General features: G+C 39.1%; 1 protein-coding gene across 8 annotated transcripts in view; it reads right to left on the bottom strand.

Annotated features, from left to right (window-relative positions):
- Positions 1 to 22,791, bottom strand: part of PRIM2 (DNA primase subunit 2) — a 276,052-nt gene that overhangs the window by 163,368 nt on the left and 89,893 nt on the right. The window contains exon 8 of one of the 8 annotated variants that reach the window (XM_033424343.2): positions 1,788 to 2,451. The exons of the other annotated variants lie outside the window; for them this stretch is intronic. Coding sequence (XP_033280234.1) covers positions 2,413 to 2,451 — 39 coding nt within the window. The 3' untranslated portion in view covers positions 1,788 to 2,412. Of the gene's footprint in view, positions 1 to 1,787; positions 2,452 to 22,791 lie in introns of those variants that run through there. 8 annotated transcript variants of the gene reach the window in all.

Here is a 22,791-nt window from a genome sequence, read left to right on the forward strand (position 1 = left end):
AATAAGGACGAAATAAGTATTAAGCCAAGATTATAGTTTTCTGAGCACTATATTTCACAATTATGCATACATTTAAAAGGCCACAGTCTTGGATCAACAGTAAAAAGCACAGATTTTAGTTCTCGTTCTTCCCAGAATAAGCCAGTGGAGTCACTCAGCCTCACTGGGCTTCAGTCTCCTCAACCACATGAAACCTCTTAAGTCCCGCCCGTTATAAGTGTCTAAGATTCTACATCACAGAGTTAATACAAAGTTTATTTAGTATTATTTTAGTGGCATTACATGGCCGTTTTTGACATTTTAACACTGATTTTATTTTAATTTTAATATTTATTTATTTATCTGTGCTGGGTCTTAGTTGCGGCATGAGGGATCTTTTTTTAGTTGCAGCATGCGGGATCTAGTTCCCTGACCCGGGATTGAACCTGGGCGCCCTGCACTGGGAGCACAGAGTCCCAACCACTGGACCACCAGAGAAGTCCCTTAACACTTTTTTTAAACAATTTTTATTTCTTACAACTGGGTTGGGTCTCACAAATGAATCAAAATTCAAAATGACTCAGTAAGTCAACTGCTCAAATGCTAACTGGATCATGTTCTACTAAGAGTTCATTCTAGGGCTTCCCTGGTGGCGCAGTGGTTGAGAGTCCGCCTGCCGATGCAGGGGACACGGGTTCGTGCCCCAGTCAGGGAAGATCCCACATGCCGCGGAGCAGCTGGGCCTGTGAGCCATGGTCGCTGAGCCTGCGCGTCCGGAGCCTGTGCTCTGCAACGGGAGAGGCCACAACAGTGAGAGGCCCGCGTACCGCAAAAAAAAAAAAGAGTTCATTCTACTCAGCTGTGGAACAAACTCAGGCCCTAGAACATGAATGAGTTGACAACAGCTAAGCTTATCCACTGGGTTTTAGAGGAGCATCAACATTACAGACCAGGAGAAAAGGAAAAAAGTTGTTTCTTCTATAACATGAGATGTGTTTGATTTTTTACATCAAACACTGTGAAAGTAAAAATTTCTTACCTAATCCATCTTCTTTTTTCCTACACTTTCCCCCTTCGTTTTCTTGTAATAAAAGCAAACATCATGTCCCTTCTTTTTTTTTTTTTTCCTTTTCTTCATATCAGAAAAAAGGTATACAAACTTGTGAAACATCTGGGCCCATGTTTTTAATATCAAACGGGGAGGTAAAAGGCATACCAAGCAAATGGACCTAATGCAACTCATTGTTTACTCTGGATTAAACTTCCAGGATGAGAGAAGGAGCTTGTGAACTTGCAGATATTTATCCAAATGAGATGCAAAAACTGTCTGTCTGGTGGAACAGATAGCCACAAAGGTTGATGTCTCTGATGGGCATTAACCGATTTTCTATCTAACCCAGAAGCATTTCTCTGTTAAATTACCTATATATGCCTGATGTCTCAAATGTTCTTTGAACCAGCCATAACATCTTACTGATTTCCTCATTAATTTCATGAGTTAAATAAAATCTCTCACACAGATTCATTTTATATTTACCTGAGACTGATGATTTTACCTCTTTGAAAATTATCCATTAACACGTGTAAAACCAGAAACCTATCATAATTCTGTAGGGAAGTATGACAGGTCTATTTACATAACCACTGTTCCTTAGATCGCTTAGATTAAACAAAATACTGATGAAAATCAAAACCTTTTACATACTATCATATATTATTACTTCCCTTATAGGAGTCCTTATTTTCAGTGTGCAAAAACAAACAAACAAAAAACCAATTTTTTTTAATGTAATGGTTTATTTTCTCCCATTTGGTTTACTGCAATTGTTCTGGTAAGCTCAGAAGCGAGAAAGAAAAAGATACTGACCATTAAGTTTGGCAGAATGAACAATTCATAGCCAAGACAGCTACCGCTCTGGCAGTGGGCAAAGGGTTCTCTTTGATGGGGCTTCTCTTTAAGTTACCCCTGAGAATGAAAGAGCACATAGAGATGTGAAAGCCCACACAGATATATGGGCTGATGAGCAATGGGACCTTTGCAGCTACAATCAGCACCACATTGCTGACTCATTAAATGACAAAACGCACTTGATTTCAGCAAAGAACAACCAGCCCCTGTAATTCCATCACTTTCACGGAGACACCACATCAGAGATGCAGACGTTTCCTGAAGTCAGAGAGGCTCTAGTGCCACTTGTGCCAAACCAGCATCATTTCTGTTCTGAGACATTTATTCTGCACAAAAGTGCTATTAGAATTTTGCTGTCAGATGGCAAGAAAGAAGGTCTTACTTTATGACTTTTCTGCAGGCATCTCTATAGGCAAAAGATTTATACAGAGAGCTTCACAGAAAATTAACAAATACGGCTACTGGGAAGCAATTTAATTTGGTCAACAAATACGGTTACTGTACAGTCTTGTTAGTTGATGGAATCATTCGAAGTGCTGCCAGTCGAAAGTCAAACGTATTCCCTAAATGACAAGAGAGGTCACGAAGACGGATTAGTCAGAGTACTGGATACCCTGCAACCCAGAAAAAGCTCTTGAGTCCAGGGCATGGAGGAGTGGATGTCTGTGCTTCAAAATAAATCAACTGTCTGCAAACAACTACTTTTTCAAAAGAGAGAACTAAAGGGGAATATGATCCCAAACCAAGCACCAATCTCTAACTCCTTTTCTCACATTTCTCTCTTGTTGTCAGCTAATAATCAATACTCCAGCCTTGGCTGGAAGTTTGGCTTAGAATTTTCTCCTAAGATAAATACAATTTGAACTAGAAAAAGTAATGGAAAGCTATTTACCAGAATGTAAATTGTGGTTATTTCTATAATGATGGGATTTTAAGTAACTTTAGTTTTCTTACTGGCATTTTTCTGTATTTTCTGAAATTTCCAAAGGGAACATGTATTACTCTAGTCATCAGGAAACAGATAGATATAGATATATATACATACACACACACACATGTGTATATATGTATATACATATATATACACACATTTATATATATATGCATATATATGTAATTTAAAATATTTTAAAATAAGCACTGATCATTCAAAAGTTTTCCACATTAAATAAGCCTGACTTTTAAATTGATAATCTAGTTATTAGCTTTAAAAAAAAAAAAGCTTCAAAAAATCCAACTATAATGTTTGATGCAACAGTGACTAAGTGATTTCTATCCTAAGATGCAGCATTTCCTTAAAAAGCTCAAAAGCAAGACGCAAGGTTCATTAACTTGGGGGAATCAACCTAGAGAGGCAGGACCACCACCACGCCCCCGCTCCCAGTGTTAGTATACATTTCTGCTCAAAGAAGCAAAGACTGTTAGACAGACTGTGTAAAATCCAAGTTTCAGAAACTGATCATTTTAAACTAAACGTCTCAAGGAACATTTAAATCTATTTCCTTCATGCTTGAGGTAGTATGACTTCTATGAACCAATATCCAGCCAGAATTAAGATGATTTCTAAAATAAGTTAAAAATATGCTCATATTCATCAAGCTCAAAGAGAGCTACAGCTGCAGGCCAGGCGTGGTAGGTGACTCCAGAGGCCAGCACCTCTTTACTGGAGTTTGAAGAGCCAGGAAAGCACTCCCCATGTCAATTTCAGCAACAATTTTCCTTCTCTTCATTTCCCTCCACACAGTCGTTGAGATCCAAGAGTACCTGAACCTAGCCCAAACAATAACCCTTCCTTGAATAACTTTTAGTTTCAAAGCAGCAAAGCTTGTAAAACTGAACATTTCAACAGGAGAGACTTTGGTCACTGATATATTACCAACAAGAGAATTCTTTGGGGTTTTGGAAGAAATCTTAAAGAGCAAGTCATGTATTTGAAAAATAACTAATGGATTTTTAATTTATGCATTTAGGCAAAAGACTACATTTAAAATATTTCAAAACTGTAAAGAGACTTTCTGAAGTCTCTTGGTTCTTAAACCAATTTTTAAAATGCTGTTAGGAAAACATTTAACTTCTTTTAGTGACAAATACCATTTAAATAGGGAGTGGAATTAGAGAAGAATTTACAGTTGACCCCTGAACAACATGGGGGCACCAAACCACCACCCCCCGCCCCGAGTCAAAAATCTGCCTGTTAACTTTACATTTGGCCCTCCACATCAGGGGATCCGCATCCGTGGATTCAACCAGATACTGTAGTATTTATTGAAAAAATCCACATATAAATGGACCCACAAAGTTCAAACCCATATGGTTCAAAGGTCAACTGTATTTAAAAATCCTTCCCAAGGATCTTTGTTAGCTGCTAATGTACAGATCATCTCTCTTTCAATCACATTATCTCAAAACTCTACACTGAAAATGAATTCTAGGTCTTAACTCTCCCTTCCAAAAAATTTTGTGCACCTCTGTCACTCTACCTCTGCTAGGGAAAGTCTAAACAAAACACATAGGAGTCAACCAGATGAACACAGAGTAACTGAAGAAGACAAAGAGTGAATAAAATAACAATAGCATCCCAAAACCTCACCCCTAAGCAGAATAATAAAATGCCTAGTCTGCATAACTATTTTCTATAAAAACTGCAAAAACAAGAAACAGAGAATCCTCAAGTAGTATCACTTCCTTCCAGTTTCAAAACCAGTGCACACAACAATTTTTGTTAGGTATGTACACACCCGCAAGACTCCCAGAGCTCATGCAATTTACTTTAAATAAAAGGATCTATGAAGAAAATGTCCTGTTTTTATTCTTTCACACAAATTCTTGCTCAATAGTAAAATAAATGTTTACCACAACAACAAAAAAGGGTTAAACCTTCACATGAAAAGCACCACACAAATATATTCCATCACAGGCCCTCTGTCCGTCAACATTCAAGCCTAGGGCACAAGTCGAAAGCCCTAAGGGCTGGGGAAGCAGCAACCAATCTAAGGCAAGTCAGTCTATATTTCACCCATGAACATTCCCCAGCGGTCAGTCCTGCCAAGGGAAATCCAACTCATTACTGCTTATAAGTTCTGTGACTCCAAAAAAAGTTGAAAATCACGTTTTCTGAACACAAATGATAAACATTTAAAGAGGGATTTTTCTTTCTCATGATCAATGACATCTGTAGCTCACGAAGGGTGACAACTGACAAATCACATTATGCTCTGCAAGAGACCTAGGGACCTTATAAGGATTTATAAGATATGATGTGGTTTTTTCACACCTTTACTCATTCAAATCCTCTTCATCTGAAATAAAGCTGTCCCCACGGTTCTTAAAAATTACAACCTAGTCAATACCACTGTTGGCAAACTCAGAAAAAGCTCTGAAACCAAATATTAGCCTCCTCATTCTAACACACAAGAGAAGAGAGTGAATCCAAGGAAGAGACAAACATGAAAAGAGAAGATGGGAAAAGAACAAAAGGAGGAGACAGGAGAAGTATTTAAAACTTACAAGTTGAAATTAGACCCAATTTTATTAATGAAAAGAGGATGGCATAATTTTGCTAGAATCTGAATGTAATTTGCCAATTGCTGCCAAGAAGAATCAATCAGCAGCTCCAGAGAATTCTAAATTAAAAATGATCAGTCACCATACTCATGCAATATAAAAAAGCCCACTGATGGATTAAAGATTAAATGCCCCAGAAGTGACATGGGTAATGTCTAGTCACACAAACATGGGAGCAGTGAAAGATCTCAAAGTCAGAATGGACCAAAAGTTTAATCAATCAGCATTAAGAAACTATTTAAAAGAAACCTCATGTGTGTTTCAAAAAATCAGCTTAATGATGTTACAGAAGTGCATTAAAATCTATAATGCAAATTAAATGTTGGAAGCCTGCCTGCCTAGAGCCCATGCTCTGCAACAAGAGAAGCCACCTCAATGAGAAGCCCGCGCACCACAACGAAGAGCAGCCCACGCTCCCAACGAAGAGAAAGCCCACGCGGAGCAACAAAGACACAACACAGACAAAAAACAAATAAAATTAAAAAGAGGGCTTCTCTGGTGGCGCAGTGGTTGAGAGTCCGCCTGTCGATGCAGGGGACATGGGTTCGTGCCCTGGTCCAGGAAGATCCCACATGCCATGGAGCGGCTGGGCCAGTGAGCCATGGCCGCTGAGCCTGCGCGTCCGGAGCCTGTGCTCCGCAACAGGAGAGGTCACAACAGTGAGAGGCCCGCGTACAGCAAAAAAAAAAAAGAAAAAGAAAAAGGAACAGATTATCATGACAGGCTGTGAAACTGTCTTTCTTAGAGACTTTAAAAATAGAATAGTTTACACATGGGCCTCTCCAGAGTCAGGGGACACGGAAAAGGCCCTCCCAACATGCAGGTTCCCTGGCCACACCTGTAACCTTCCCACAGAGGCAAATCCTACAGCACTAGTCACTGAGTAACTCAGCATCTGCAATCATGGGGCAGGAGACCCAAGTCAGAAAAACCACCTCACCCTTCCTCTTCTGGGCCCAATTCTGAAGACCGTTACACAACAAACAACATGAGATAACGTACGGTTAGACTGTGATGCTTCCCTCTGTGGAGGGCTTAATGAAGGGAAGGAAAAGGAAAACTCATTTTGGGGGTTATACTAATGGAATGCTCCAGAAAAGTAAAGGAGTAGCAAATCTAGTATTTATTAAGATTGTTTAAGTATTAATCACCCCTGACTGACAAAGAAATACTGACTTGGTGAGGATCTTGAAGCTAAATTGGGAAGATCTATGGAGTCTGGAAATTTTTAAAGTAAACCAACAGTAAGCACTGTCTTGAAGTGAAGCAAAATGAGCAGGTAGATGGCCTCCATGTGGCAATAAAGAAGGCAGGAGCGTGGGACGAAGCCTGGAGACAGTCTAGCCACGCACATTACACCAGCTGCTAGAAGAAAGGGAGCCGAGACTCCAAAGGTTCCTCACGTCCTTCTTTAGAATTCTTAGAAGCAGAAGCCTACATTTCACAATGTTTGTCTCTTCCTTTAAGTGTCTGTTTTCTGCTTAGTCTCCAAAGTTCCCTAGAAATTATCAGGCTGTCCTAACAGGGTCAGCTCAGTGCAAGCAGTTTATCTGGAGGTCAAGGGAAGGAGTAATCCAAGGGACTGGAGGGAGTCCCAGGCCAGGACAGCAAGAAAGAGGAAGAACGGTCCACAGTTCAGACCCCATGGCCTCCTGGATGGCCTTCCTCCACAGGCCCTGTGCAAAGCTCAGCAAATCCTAAGACACTGACAGAAATTCATTCTCCTCCAGAGTGCAGCCTCATGCCAAAAATACTAGAAAAGAGAACTCAATCGTTTGCATCTCAAATCACTTTGTCCCCAGATCCGGTTCGCAGACTTCAGTGTGCATAAGAATCACCTGGGGCCCATCCCAAGCGATCTTGATTCAGTAAGGTCAGAGCAGAGACCCAGGAATTTGACATATTAAAAGGCACACCACACTTTCAGAAGCTCAAGCTGTAGAGAAAAACATATAAATGGCAGAAAGCAGGCAACAGAAAGAAAAATTAAATCAAGTGTTTAAAAGAAGCATTTGCCTCAATTAATCTGTCACTCAATAATTAAATTTGATTGTACTGTATGGATAATCTTCATGTTACTTCAGAAATGCAGGTGCTTCGTTGGTTTTCAACTCTGATAACTCATAGGAATGGCATCATTTGACAGTTACTGTTGTTACAGAAAGAGCTAAGGGTTCAGGGAAAATTCCTGATTGCTTTACCTTCATCCAAGCACACTGCTTTCAATAACAGAGACTGCCCCCTTGTGACTGGAGAAGCTTCAATAAAGTATTATAAAAGCAAACCATACTGACAACAACATACAGTAAGCACTTACAATATGCAAGGCACTGTACTACGTGCTTTACATGTATGAAACCAACAACCCTATGAGGTAGGTCTTACTGCTGTCCCCATTTTACAAGGGAGCACAGAGAAGTTACTTGCCCACACAACTATTAAGCGGAAAAAGCAGGATTCAAACCCAAGTCTCTCCAGATATGCCACAAAACAGGCTCACTCAGGCTGTAAAGGAAAAATTAAAAATTGATTTCCAGTGACTTCCCTGGTGGTTCAGTGGTAAAGAGTTCGCCTTACAGTGCAGGGGACGCAGGTTCGATCCCTGGTCAGGGAACTAAGATCCCACATGCTGCAGGGCAACTAAGCCCGCCCTCCACAACTACTGAGCTCATGCACCCTGGAGCCTGCGCACCACAACTAGAGAAGAGAAAACCCGCATGCCACAACTAAAGAGAAAACCCGCATGTTACAACTAGAGAGAAGCCCATGAGCTGCAGCGGAAGATCCCGCATGCCTCAACGAGGATCCTGCATGCCACAGCTAGGACCCGATGGAGCCAAAAATGAATAAATTAATATATAATAAATAAATCTTCAAAAAATAAAAAAAAAAATTTGAAAAAAAATTTTGAGGGGAAAAATTGATTTCCAAATCATAAAACATAAGATAATTTGCTATAAACTGTGGAGCAAGAAAAATAAAATGTGAAAATAAATGGTTCCAACCACCTGCTCTGAGGGTCTTGTATAATTTAACTGTTAACATCTTAAAAGACACTGGTCTGTCACATTTATTCAATGATTAAAACTTCCAGCTGTTTAAGGTTATACATAATCACTAGTTAAGGTAAAGAAAGGATCCCCAAAGTTGCCAACATATGTGCCCTGCTCCCTTCAGTGTAAGTGACAGCTTAACTTTTTAACCAGAAAAGAGTTCTAGTCTTTCAACACAATTTAAAATAAAACAAACATTTATATGCATTTTTTGTGCTATCATTTAGCACTGGGGTCAGCAGTCTGATAGCAAATATTTTAGTCTTTGAAGCCCACACGATCTCTGTCACTATTCAAATTCTGCCACCAGAGCCACAGACAATACATAACAAATGGGCATGGCTGTGTTCCAATAAAACTTTATTTACAAAAATAAGCAGCTGGCTATATTTGGTCTGTGGCCCCATAGTGTGCCAACCCCTGAGTCAGCAAGCACTTAATGGTAGAAGAATTTAGGAAAAGCTGTATTTTTACTAGAATCTAAGAAAATTTCTTTCATGAAAGCAACTGTATAATCTACCACTCAAAATGTAAGCTTTTCTCATTTCTCATACTTTCAAGTTCATTTATGCCAAAAGTAGATGAACACAAAAAAGAAATCCCAAATGCCAGTATTCCATTCATCTTACTTAACTTTACAAAGGCTAAATTGGTGATAACATATTACTTGGAATAGGCTATATCCATATTAAGGGAGAAAATAAATGTTTTAATATCTTACAGTTCCTACGGTAAACCCACATCTACAAAGATACTTCAGTCTTGCTGCTTTTCAGCCACAACTACTCATACAATTCTATTATTTCAGGTCCAAAATAGACATAGAAATAAAAACCTACACACACACACACACACACACACACACACATATTTTTTAATCCTGACTTAAAAGAAAGTGCCCATGTTATGCTCAAAAGTGGAAGGAGAGAGTTGAGAGGAGCAAAACGCAGCTATCACAGCCAGGTCTGGGTCACAAGACCAACACACACTCAGCAGCTTTTATATGAAAACATCATTAAATGCATAGTGATCAAATACTAGGCTTCTCTCTCAAAACAAACAGCTCAAGTTTTCTGTAACAGTGTATGTCAAGACAGTCTACTCACTAACGACTGAAACAGGCAGAGCCCCAGGAAGCACATTCAGCCTGTGAGCGGTGGCTCATGGTTGCTGTATAAAGTGGAGAAGGATGGTTGGCTCTGTGAATGCTTCTCCAAGTGTGGCCCACAGCACCGCAGGTACAAGCACAGTAACTGACCAGTTTCCACCTGGACACATTAGAGAAGGGAGCCGGGGCAAAGAGGAGAAGCATCCAATCCAGAGGACAGGGAGGTGAAGAGGCCAAAGGAAGGCTGCCTCTGTGTGTACCTACATTTGCACGTGTGCATTTGCATGTGGTTATGTGTGTGTGCGAACACAGGAGCATTCACTCTGAAACCTGTCCCTAAAACTGCTATCCACAAAATCCATAACATTATGACTACTAAGTGAGAAAGTGGTCTGATTTGAAACAGTTTATCTTCAAAACATGCAAAAGCTTTTCTGTTTTGATTCTGCAACCAGTCCCATTAAAGCTAGGATATGCTTATTTGAAGAAAATGCCTGAAGTCAACAGAGGATACATTTTTACATTATTCATTATCCAAATAATCTTCAAAACCTACATTACGGGATTTAATTACATGTATTACTCCTTTAGTCTAACTTGCTTCTCTTGCTTTTCAAGATGTGAGAAACTCACGTCAAAAGCTAACAGTTCATATAAAATTGCTTTGGTTTTACCACTACTTATTTATAGACTCAGACCTCAATCCAGTGTCTTCAGGACTCTAGTATAGTTTCCCAGCTACTTACCAACTAACCCGTATAACTCTACCAGCAAATGGGTGAAGGGGTAGAATCAGCTCACCGATTACCTTCATGAATAACATTCATGCACTTTAACAGTCTCCAGCAAGATGGATTTCTCCTTCAAGCACTAAGTTGTCTTATCACAACACAAAGCACAGCACCAAGGACGGACCTGAAGTACAGAACTCAATTCAAAGGGCTACTTCATTGTGGCTGAACTAACAACTCACCAGCCTCTAGAGTGCCCCACGTCCCCTAATGTCAAATGATCTCCATCCCCATCCTCAAGGTCAACTTTCTGGCCCTGACTCCAGGCTTGCAATGCTCTACATGTGAACTATAATCAAAAACAACTTATTCACCAAAGAGGACAGTGATGGCAAGTAACTGAAAAGATACTAAACGTCATTAGCCATTACAGAAAGGCAGATTAAAGCCATGATGAGAAACAAGTACACATCCAATAGAATGGCAATGATAAAAAATACTGCCAATACCAAGTGCTGCTAAGAATGCAGAGCAACTGGACTCTCACACATTGCCAGTGGAAATGCAAAATGGTTGAGCTACTCTGGAAACGTGCTAGGCAGTTTCTTATAAAGTTAAACATACACTTACCACATGACCCAAGAATCTTATTCCTGCGTGTTTAGAGAAATAAACACGTACATTCTGCCAAAAACCTATACATGAGTATTCACAGCAGCTCTATTCAGAAAGGCCAAAAACTAGAAGCAACCCAAATGTCCTTGAACAAGTGAGTGTATAAATAAGCTGTGGAACATCCACACAGTGGAATTCTACTCAGCAATTAAAGGAAAGAACAGCTGATACACTAGTAGATGGAGAATTACGTTGAATTTTTAAAAATCTTAAAAGGTTATAGACTCTGTGTGTATTAGTTTTTCTAGGAATGCTATAAAAAAATACCACAGACTGAGTGGCTTAAACAACAGAAATCAATTTTCTCACAGTTTTGGAGACTAAAAACTCAAGATCAAGGTTAGCAGGGCTGGTTCTGAGGCCTCTCCTGGCCGCGTGCCCTCTCTGTCTTCACAGGGTCTTTTCTCTGCGTGCATGCACCCCAGGTGTGTCTTTGTGTGCCCAAATTTTCTCTTCTTATAAGGACAACGGTCAGATTGGATTAGGGCCCATACAAACAGTCTCATTTTAACACAGTCACCCCTTTAACAGCCCTGTATCCAAAAACAGTCATATCCCAAGGTACTGAATGCTAGGGTTTCAACATGTGAATTCTGGGGAGACACAATAAAGCCTATAATGGTATGCTTCCATTTATATAACATTCCCCATATGACAAAATTGTAGTGATAGAGAGCATATCAGTGGTTGCCAGGGTTGGAGGAAGGGTATTACTATCAAGGAGTAGCATGAGAAAATTTCTTAAGCCTGATGGAAAAGTTCTGCATCCTGACTGCAGTGGTTACAAGTATCAATGCATGTGGTAAAACTTCACAGAACACAAACATACACACATACAAAGAGTACACATAAAAACCAGTGAAATCTGAAAAAAGGTCTGTAGTTTAGTTGATAATAGTACTGTGGTTACGTCAGGTGTTATCTTTGGGGACAGTTAAGTGAGGAGTACAGCAGAAACTCTCTGCACTATTTTTGCAACTTTTATGAGTCTAAAACCATTCCTAAATAAAAAGTTTAAAAGTAAATATTCATAGCTACTAGACTCTCGGGGGGAGGCCTGGAGAACCATGCTTAGTGGCTGTACTGCCAAGTTCATGCCCTCCCTCCACACACCCCAAAAGAAACAACTGTGACATCAGGCTGTACCCCCCGCCCCGAACACTCGAGTCCCACCACAGTAGTATGGGTATGCTGTCAAGGAGCTGAGAAAACCTGGAGAGGGAGCCCTAGTAGAAAAAATTTGAGAATCAATGTTTTAGGCAAATATTATTAATGGTTTTATTATTTCTTTCTTCAAAATACCTTTACATGAGGACTCCATTAATTTACCTTGAAATATATAGTCCAGGATTTTAAGACCAATTTCACACCAATATCTGTTTGTTAATTTTATTCTCCCTAGATTTAATTTTAGAAACAATGAAGCAAGGTAGAGAGGGAAAGTAAACAACTTTAAGTCTTGGTATTGATTCATATTCAATTACTGGAGAGTAATTGATTACACGTCAGCAATATGACAATGACAAATTTAACACATCTGTTGTGTGTATAATTTTTTAAGAAAACCACTTCCAGGGTATAAATAATCCTTGATTTTAAAAAATGTATATCCATTCCAATTGTCTAAAATTAAGCCACATACTTAATAAGTGGCTTTTTTTAAGTTAGTTTTTAATCTAGCTTCTCTACTGTCTAGATGTAGCCACAGAACTCTGAGTCCCCTTAAGAAACAATCACTATTTGAGTTTTCCATACAAATTTAAATTAATTGAAACAGCTTGAAATTTGCAGTTAATCTGCAAAGTTTCATTTATGAGGTTCAAATTTATAGTATTCTTATTTCAAGAAAAAGCAGCATTACAATACACAAACCATATGTAAAAGATCCAGGAATTCTGACTTCTGATCTTACAATTTTCTACCATTTGAGTAAGTAGTCCTAACACGGCTCTTAATTCATCATCCTTAAGAATTCATACAATACAGCTTAATTTCATTTATAAATAAACCACAAACCCAAAAATGATTATGACTGCAATACAGACAACAGTGATATAAATTCAGTAAGGCTAAGACTTGATACAGTTAAAATACAATCGAAAAGTTTTTGGTTTAAAGCAATCTAACAGTTCTTGACATACCCATTCCCCAAATCATCTTGAATACTTATGAAATGTGGAAAATAAAGCTTGTAACAAAATTAAGACTGAAAGAATCTGAGAGGAAACAAAACAAACTACTTCATTATTTAAGCCAATTTGTGCCAGGGATACAGAAGTCCATCTCATTTTGTAGATGATTCAGTTCTAACCCAGGAGAAGGGAACTCTTTTCAGATAGACAGAACATGGCTGAGCCACAATTTCAATCAGGTTCTCCAGCTTACTATAGGTCACATACACAATGCAGAGAGCCACTGTTTTATACTATGTTAGGAATGAAATGAAATAGGATTCTATTGTAGTTTTTGATATAACAAAGACCTGGCTATTTTTTTTTTCAAGAATCTTGCAGTATTACATTTCTGAAAATTTTACACATTTCTAAGTTTGCCAAGGACAAACCTCAGGTACAAAAACAAAAGCAAATCTATATCAGAATGTATTGATCTACTGACTAGTTGGTGGACATTTGGGTTGTTTCTAGTTTGGAGCTATCAATATTATGTATAAAACTGCTATGAATATTCATGAACAAGACTATGTACACATATGGCTTGCTTTCTTTTGGGTAAATATCTAGGAGTGAGATTGCAGCATCATACGGTAAGTACATGTTTAACTTTATAAGAAACTGCCAAGTTACTTTGCAAAGTAGCTGCACCATTCTACACCCCCAAAAGGAATGCATGAGAATACAATTTGATCACCAATACTTGGCGTGAACGTTTTTTTAATTTTAGCCATTCTAGAGGGTGTGCAGTTGTTTCTCACTTTGGCTTTAATTTCCACTTCCTTGTATGACACATGATGCTGAGGATCTTTTTCACATACTTATAGGCCATTAATATATATGTCTTTGTAAAATGCCTGTTCAAATCTTTTCCCCATTTCAGTATATTCACATGATGGAATATTACTCAGCAATAAAGAGGAATAAAACACAACAAATGATGAACCATGGAGGCATCTTGCTGAGCAAAAGTAATGAGACACAAAAGGATACATACTATATGACCCCACGCATATAAAATCCTAAAACAGGTAAAATTAATCAATAACATTCAAAATCAGTGGTTGCTTGTGGCAGAGAACCGGAAAGAATTACTACAAAGAGCACAAGGGCACTTTCTGGGAAGATGGAAATGTTCTATACTGTGTTTAGGGTAGTAGTTACATAGTGTATACTTTTGCCAAATGTTAGAGACTTGTATAGTTTAAATGTATGACTTTCATTATATGTAAATTATATCCTAGTAAATACTACATGAGCTACTTTACATATCTTCAAACCTCATACTTGAATTTTAATGTTTGTGTGAAAAGAAGTGCTGACTCAGCTGTCTACAATACATAAGTTTTAAAACTCCTTCATAACATAAAACTGATATCTGACTCTGAAGCCTAGGTACAGAGTCCATTCTGGGCACAAAAAGGTTTATATCTGACTAAAAGACCCTGTCATTCTGAATTTCCATCTATTTTAAAACACTTCAACTGACCACTGGAGAGAAAATGAATTAATAAGAAGGTACACTATTTTTGAAAAGCATGATTTACTATTGTTTCTGCCACTCTGTCTGTCCGATCCTTGGCCTCCTGAAAGTACCTTGGAGTTGTATTCCTAAATGACCCTCTTCGTTACCCGGACTATCAACAACTTCTAGCTTCTGAGAATTATCTGGTCTTTAAAGAGACCATTAAACTTATGTTGACCACATGTTTCACATGCTCAAAGGAGATTTCCAGTCTTTTGAGTCAAATGTCTAATGTTATTATAAATTAGACCACACGATGAAACATTTAAAATAATTCCATGAAAAAAAAATGTGTTTAGAATCCAAATCAAATGAACAAATATTATTTGCTCAAAAAGGAAAGGAAATAAAAATATAATTTAAATATAAAATCAGACCAAAACAACTAGATACAGTACATACTTTATGTCAGAAAAGTTTGAAAAGTCAAAACTATTCCTAAGTATAATTCTATACTTACCTACTTAACCAAGAAAAAAATGTTTTATGTATGTCTGTTTGTTCGTTCATTCATTCATTCATTATTCCTCTACCTCGTGCTTGAGGGAACACCATTCAAGCGTTTTTTTTTAGTTATCTGAATAGCATTTGTTTGTAAATATATAAAAGATCCAAAGAGACTCCTGTTAGCTCATTTCATAATAATATAGTTTAGTTGTCTCAAATTATACTGTCTGCATCAAGATTAATAATAACTTTTTCATAAAGACTGCTGATGAAAAAAGTATTTTAGCATCAGGTGAAGTAACGTAAGTGAGAAATGCACGTTCCAATCTCTTCTAATTTGAATTATCCAACTTGATAGTTTTTTTAATGTATTATTCTGCATAAATAAGATCCCCTTAAATTATAGACCAGAATTACTGTGTAAGCATTTCTTTGATTTAATGGTAATTTAATCTCCTTAATATAAGAGTTTCCCAAATTTGATAGAGTCTTTTAGTGAAGCTATTGCAAAGATCTCTACCCTTGATCTGCTATTTACCAATTACTTTACAAGTTTAAATACCTTTATTTTAGCACTTTCTCAGGTTATCTTCCGGAGTCAGGCAATTGCTCATAACTTTTGCATCTGTTCTCATATAATTAACTAAATATATAAAATCCGGTTGTTTTTCTCTGGCCAGACTTCCAATTTTGTTGAATCTCTCCTTTGATGCAGCTTAAAAAACTTTTACTATCCTCACATTAATAAGGTATATTACTTCAAGCACTCACTGTAAGACGTCTTTGTGACAAACAAGTATTTGTGTTGGTCTTTTAGTTAAACTCCAGAGAGCTAACCTGAGTAAATAAACAGTGAAAAGAATCTCTACTTTCTGGGAGTATCTAATGTTTAAATTAAATCCATGTTTTGTTTGTTTTGTTTTTCTCGTAATTTACTGAAATAAATGTGCTTTTTCACAATCCATGCTGGCTAAAACACACCCATCTCTACCTCTGCATCCATCCACCCACAGCTGGCCTCATAGACAAAGATTTCTGGTCAGCCCAAAGTCAAAACACAAGAATGCTACTCCTAGGAAATAAGGTATTAAAAAGCAAATGCTCAGTACATAGTTTGAATAGAACTGATGGGGCTTCAATCAAGCCCAAACTTTGTGGGATACACACACACCCCCATGTGCACCCACAGGCATGCCTACGGCACACACACACACAGGCACACACAAGAAGGACCTCCAAACAGAGCCAAAATGTCTAAGTCCACCTTCAGACACAGACTCTTCAAGCTCCTGCACTAACCGGTTGACTGACTGGCTTGTGGGACCATTACTGAACTAACCTGCACCCTTCCCCACAGTGAGCACTGCTCCAGGAGCTACTCCACGACAGCCCTGGTCCTTCAGCACTAAACTGTTCATTCAGGCAACGTGAAGCTTCCCCTGGCTTTGCACGTACCAAGCTTAGTTTGCTCCTTCACCATAATTATCTCAAAAGGACTTAGGCCCTATATCTTTAACTTAAATCCTACAGCCCAGTGACTGTGGATATCTTACCAGACCCAATTCTGCTGCCCTCAGGTTTCCCGACTTCACCACAGCCTCACCCACTACATTCACATTGTTCCAAATGTCAAGGTTCCTACCCTCAACCCCATTCAGGACAACAGGGTCTAATGTAAAGTTTGTGTTGTCTCATATTTGGCACTGGGGCCTTTTAGATTTCTTCCGTGTTAACCATCAACATATTGATCCTGCTTAATTTTATATATTATCAACTGCAGCATTTCTCAGCTCACTGGCCTAAAATGAAGTTTATATACATGCTTATTTGAATAATGATGAACTATGTGAAAATACATAAAAGTCTATTAAAATATGTTCCTAAACCTAGAACTTCTCAGACAAAAAAAGAATATATATACATATATATAATAAATATAAATTGTCAGAATACCTCAAAACCTCAGTACAACGCTAATGAAGAAATGAAAATAAGCTTTCTGATAGGCTAACAAGTCAACTTTAAAGTGAAAAAGGCAAAGGACATGAGGCTTTTATTGTGTTGCTTAATTACTACCTTACTATACTAACCTTGTGTGTTCATATTATAAAAATCATCCATTTGTGTTACAAGGAGTAACTCTGGGCTAACACTGTAAACAGGACCTGAAGTGAATCCCAAGTGACAAGCTCCTCATTAATCATCATTTTGCAACATTCATGCTTCAACATGGTCCTTTAGCTCATTGTTTAAAATTTCAAGTAAATGGAGCATCCCAAAGATTCACTGCCAAGAAACTGTTTTTCCAACACTTCTTAGCTTTGACATGCTTGCCAATTTATTCTGAAAGGTCACAGTGTAAACAGAGCTCTGCTGCATCTAGGAAAAAAACCTGTTTAGCATAAAACGCTGTCATTTGTAGACTAGCAATACACTACAGGGAAATCCCATCAAGAAAAAATGTAAATGGTATTACTGCCACTGAATTCTGACATATGAGTTCTAATAAAATGATTTAAAAGTTTTGTGGGGGTTTTTTTGGTATAGCAACTTGGTGTCTAAGTAAAATTCTGGAGGCTTCCCTGGTGGCGCAGTGGTTGAGAGTCCGCCTGCCGATGCAGGGGACACGGGTTGGTGCCCCGGTCTGGGAAGATCCCACATGCCGTGGAGCGGCTGGGCCCATGAGCCATGGCTACTGAGCCTGCGCGTCCGGAGCCTGTGCTCCGCAACGGGAGAGGCCACAACAGTGAGAGGCCCGCGTACCGCAAAAAAAAAAAAATTCTGTATTTCAGTAGTTACCAAACTCAATACAGCTACTGACAAAAAACATTTTAAAAATATTTAATTTTTAGACATGTGAATTATCTTATAAACATCTCTGTCAGAATAATTTATTAAAATAAGACAGATATCAGGGTAGGAATTCAAAACCCCTAGCAGACCTCCATTCTTCACCAGATGCCACCCAGGTGCAAGTCAGCCTTGCCGGGCCTCACCTCCTTCATCTTGGGGACGGGGCAGGAGTTAACTCTACCACCATGTATGCTGCCTAGGATCAGGTCACAGACAAAACCAATAACTAAAAGATACTTTAAGCTTTCATGTACATAAAGGAATAATTTATACGAGGGTTTAGATTCTGAACTAGACGACCACTGAAGAATCCTTAAAGTTCTATGATATGTAATTATATTCAGATCATCTTCCACAAATTAAGAACAATTCATTTTAAAACACTCTGTACAAAAATAATGACAGAACATATAAATATATCTTTATTTTAAGAAACACTTTTTGAATTTAGTGTCTTCTATTTGATGACATAAATTAAGGCAAAAAATAGGATCCTATAAATTTAAACTGTATGTCTGATGAAATACCGTAGCTCAAATTACAATGCAAGATACATTTTTAAGACTGGTACAAATCAAGATCCAGTCTTGTTGATAATAAACCTTTGTAAGTGAAGTTTGGCATCTTGGCATCTTTCATCTTGCTCTAGTATCATATCTATTCTAGATGATTATTTTGAATCCAGAATTCAAGGAGCACAGACTTTCATTTTCAGTAGATAATTCTATCAGAATATCAAACATAAAGAGACAGCTCTTTAAAATAGAGAAAATGAAAATATAAAAAGACAGCACTTCAAAATGCAGAAAAAATGAAAATCTTGAACCGCAGAGGTTCTAACCAACCACAGCAGTCAAGCCTCCCATTCAATAATAATGAAGTCACTGTTCATGAGGATGGGGAAAAACTAGAATAAAAGGAAGAAAAGGGCTTCCCTGGTGGCACAGTGGTTGAGAGTTCGCCTGCCGATGCAGGGGACATGAGTTCGTGCCCCAGTCCGGGAAGATCCCACATACCGCAGAGCGGCTGGGCCCGTGAGCCATGGCCGCTGAGCCTCCGCGTGCGGAGCCTGTGCTCCGCAACGGGAGAAGCCACAGCAGTGAGAGGCCCGCATATCACCAAAAAAAAAGGAAGAAAAGACAGAATGCAAATAGCTATCATTGAATAGTCTGGCAGAAATATAGAGCGAGGTCAAACTGTTAACAATGGTCACTGTAATACAAGAGAACACCTAACATTCATGATAAAAACACAGATGTCACAAACATTTAAGTTCTCTAACATTTGTTTACAGCTTACATAATAATGTTTAATGAACACTAAAATCGTAAAGCAGAATATTTTCCCAAATTTTCCGCACTAGAGAGCTGTTGTCTCATTAAAACAAAAGGATATGATACATTGGTGCAATGACTCAGATGAACTTATTAATAACCTGATTAAAAAAACGCCTGATAAAAAACTGTTAAGGACAAAGATATGGGTTGTTCCCTAGTTTCATAGTTTATTTTATGATTTAGATTCCAAATCTGTCTAACAATATCTGACCAGAATCTCCACTTAACCTCTATTGTTCCAGATATTACCTCAGTCCTTCGCTCTGCTACTGTAAGGTTTTATTCTATTTTCCATGACTTTCTCCAAAGTCACTAAAATACCGAAGGCCTCTCCTCTGTCTTTACGCCCTTCGTAGGAGCTGGTTCCTACCTGCTCCTGGGAGCTCTCTACCTCCCTTCAGCTTCCCAACAGCATACCCACTGAGCTCCCTTCCATCCTTCCAGAACACTTCTTTCCAGGCTTCTTCATGCTCTCTTTCCCCAATCTTCCCCACAAGTATGAACACTCCCCAAGGCCTGCCCTCAACCCTCCTCTCCTCATTCCATGTTGCTCTCATCCAACTTCAACAGAGCCTTGAAAGAACCGTGAGTTGAATAAATCACTTGTATCACCTATCGCTTTTCTGAATGTTAGAACTGCATTTCCAGTTACATGCCAGATATCTCCAAAAATGAGTAATTCTATTGGAACCTCAAACTAAACATATCCAAAACTAAAATCACTGTTTCATACACTCAATAGCCAAACAGACCAATTATCAACACAGTTGTTTTCCATTTCTGTTCCAACTCACCCCCAAAAAGCAATCTGAAATGAGTCCTGGTGGATGCGGAAGTTAATCCCTAGCCAGCTTCACTCCTACTCAGCAGCAGGTACTGACTGGCTGACCCCACACACTCAGCTGCAGCCAGTTACTAGGTGGACTCTGATGAAGCCTTGTCTTCATTTGCGGCCTTATCTCCTAGGTAAGCCAGGCCCAGCCATGGCCCTTAGTTGAACACAAAAGAAGCTGACCCTGGCTGATTAGCAGAAAAGGAGTTTAAGAGATTACTGGGCATCTCACAAAATTATTGGGAAGATGAAGAAATACGGTCAAAGTTAAGCTTCCAGGAACAAAGTCCCAACCATGTCACAATACAGGAGTGATTAGAAAATGGCCATCACTGCAATCGACCACTGGGAAGTCCCTGCTGCCACCCCCCACCTCCACCAGCACAAGTGGAAGCTCTCTGCAGAATCTGCTTCTTCAGTTCTAACCGAAGTCTCATTGGAAGTGAGTCTAACAGGTTAAGTCTAAGTCATATGCCTATAAATCTGGCTACAAAAGAGGATGAAAATTTGAGTACAGCTTTCCATATTGGCAAGACTGACTCCTACATTAGCAAGGCTAGATCTATATTGGGAAAACTTGCCCAAATATAAAAAGACTATTCAAAAGGTGAGGTTAAATATAAACGCAAATACTACTATATCCCACCTGTCCTTCCTGCCCCTGCCTCCAGGCCCACAAGGGTTCTGTCCAAGACCCTGCCAGACTGGGGCGAGCTCACTTCAATGCACTTGCTGGAATGGGACCCACTCCGGCGCCCAGATCGCTTGGCTGGAGCCCAAATTCCCTGCCTGGGTACTGCCAGTCACCAGGCCCGGAGAGACTACCCTTGCTCCTGAGACCAACATCCACTCCCCCAGCCATAGCTACTTCCTCCTCCACACAAGGAGACAACCCAAAACTGTATCAATGTCACCACAGACCTGGCAGCATTGGCAGTAAGAAGACACTCATGTTGTTGTATCCCATACACCAGTGAACCATCCTGGACACTGACATCAGTCTGGAGTAAGTCTGAGTGCTATGTACCCTCTGGACACTAGACTTTGATGGCAACTCCCCACACTCTCCTTGCCCTGTCCTCCTGGGCCAGCCTTTCCCCAACAACGGCCAAGCTCAAGGGCACGTGGCTCACACTCCCCCCTCTCCTTCTATCCATTCTGGGTTCTCAGAACTTCAAACCTGAATATTGCACCCGTGTCCTCACAAATTCTCCCACGTCAAAGCCCACCTTGTGCCACCTCCACCAACTCATGTGCATATAAAATTCATATCAAATATTTAATTCTTTGGAAAACTGAACATCTCAGAGAAGTAAACTGTGTACAAATACAGAAAGCACTGTGGAAAATGTGCTCCAGAATAATTCATCTCAGTGCCCTAAGGCACATCCTCAGGAGGAAGGAGACCTACAACTGGCTCCCCATCATCCTCATCACTTGTACATGTGAGTATGAGTAGATACATGGGAAAAAAAACAGGTTTGGCAAGCAAATAAGTTATCTCTTTTCTGACAACTAGGCAAACTTAAGTACGAAAAATATTTCCTAAGTTGCTCTTTACAGACTGTGGATTGAGGCGGCTATCATGAAATATTAATGAATGAGTAAGAATATAAAAGTATAGGAGGGACTTCCCTGGTGGTGCAGTGGCTAAGAATCTGCCTGCCAATGCAGAGGACACGGGTTCGAGCCCTGGTCCTGGATGATGCCACATGCCGCGGATCAACTAAGCCCATGCACCACAACTACTGAGTCTGCACTCTTGAGCCCATGAGCCACAACTACTGAGCCCGTGTGCTGCAACTACTGAAGCCTGCGCGCCTACAGCAACAAGAGAAGCCACCGCAATGAGAAGCCCGTGCACCACAACGAAGAGTAGCCCCTACTCGTCACAACTAGAGAAAGCCTGCATGCAGCAATGAAGACCCAACACAGCCAAAAATTAATTAATTAATTAATTATTTTAAAAGTATAGGTAACATGACCTTATCCCATTACTATCCCAAGGTTCAGTCCTTATCCTCCCTCTAAATTCATCCCTTATCTTTTTAATTTAGACCTAGATTTCTTACCTAAAATCCCCTTTGACTAATAGAAATTTTCCCTACATGAGTTTCCTCCCTAAAATTTCCCCTACATTTTGTCTAGTGTAAATGTGGTCTTCTGCCCAGTTATCTTCTCCACTCAATTTTACTATTATGGCATTTGTATATGGACATTTTTAAGCCTTCTTATTTATAAATACCTCCTATTCTTCGGTGAAGGATTTTTTAGCATTTATTTGACACTATAAGAGCTGCCTTGTAGCAACCTTCTGGCTATAAATATTCACCTATTTGCAAAAGGCTAACTTCCTGTTAAAATAATGATTTACAATTTTTGTGTTCAAACAGATTAGCAAGGCTTTAGATGGTTGCACACATACTTGTCAAAAGAAGTGCAAAAAGATGCATGCTTCCTTTTCTTTTTTTAACCAGTAAAAAGTGACTGAATAAATTAATGAATTTCTATCTTTGTTTTAAAGATTAATCAGTGTTTCCTTTAACAAATTAGAGATCCCTTTCTTTATCCAAACTGGCATAGCTGTTGAATTATGTTTTTACAATG

Source organism: Orcinus orca, chromosome 10 (genome assembly GCF_937001465.1).
Source record: "Orcinus orca chromosome 10, mOrcOrc1.1, whole genome shotgun sequence".
In the NCBI taxonomy this organism is placed as follows: domain Eukaryota; kingdom Metazoa; phylum Chordata; class Mammalia; order Artiodactyla; family Delphinidae; genus Orcinus; species Orcinus orca.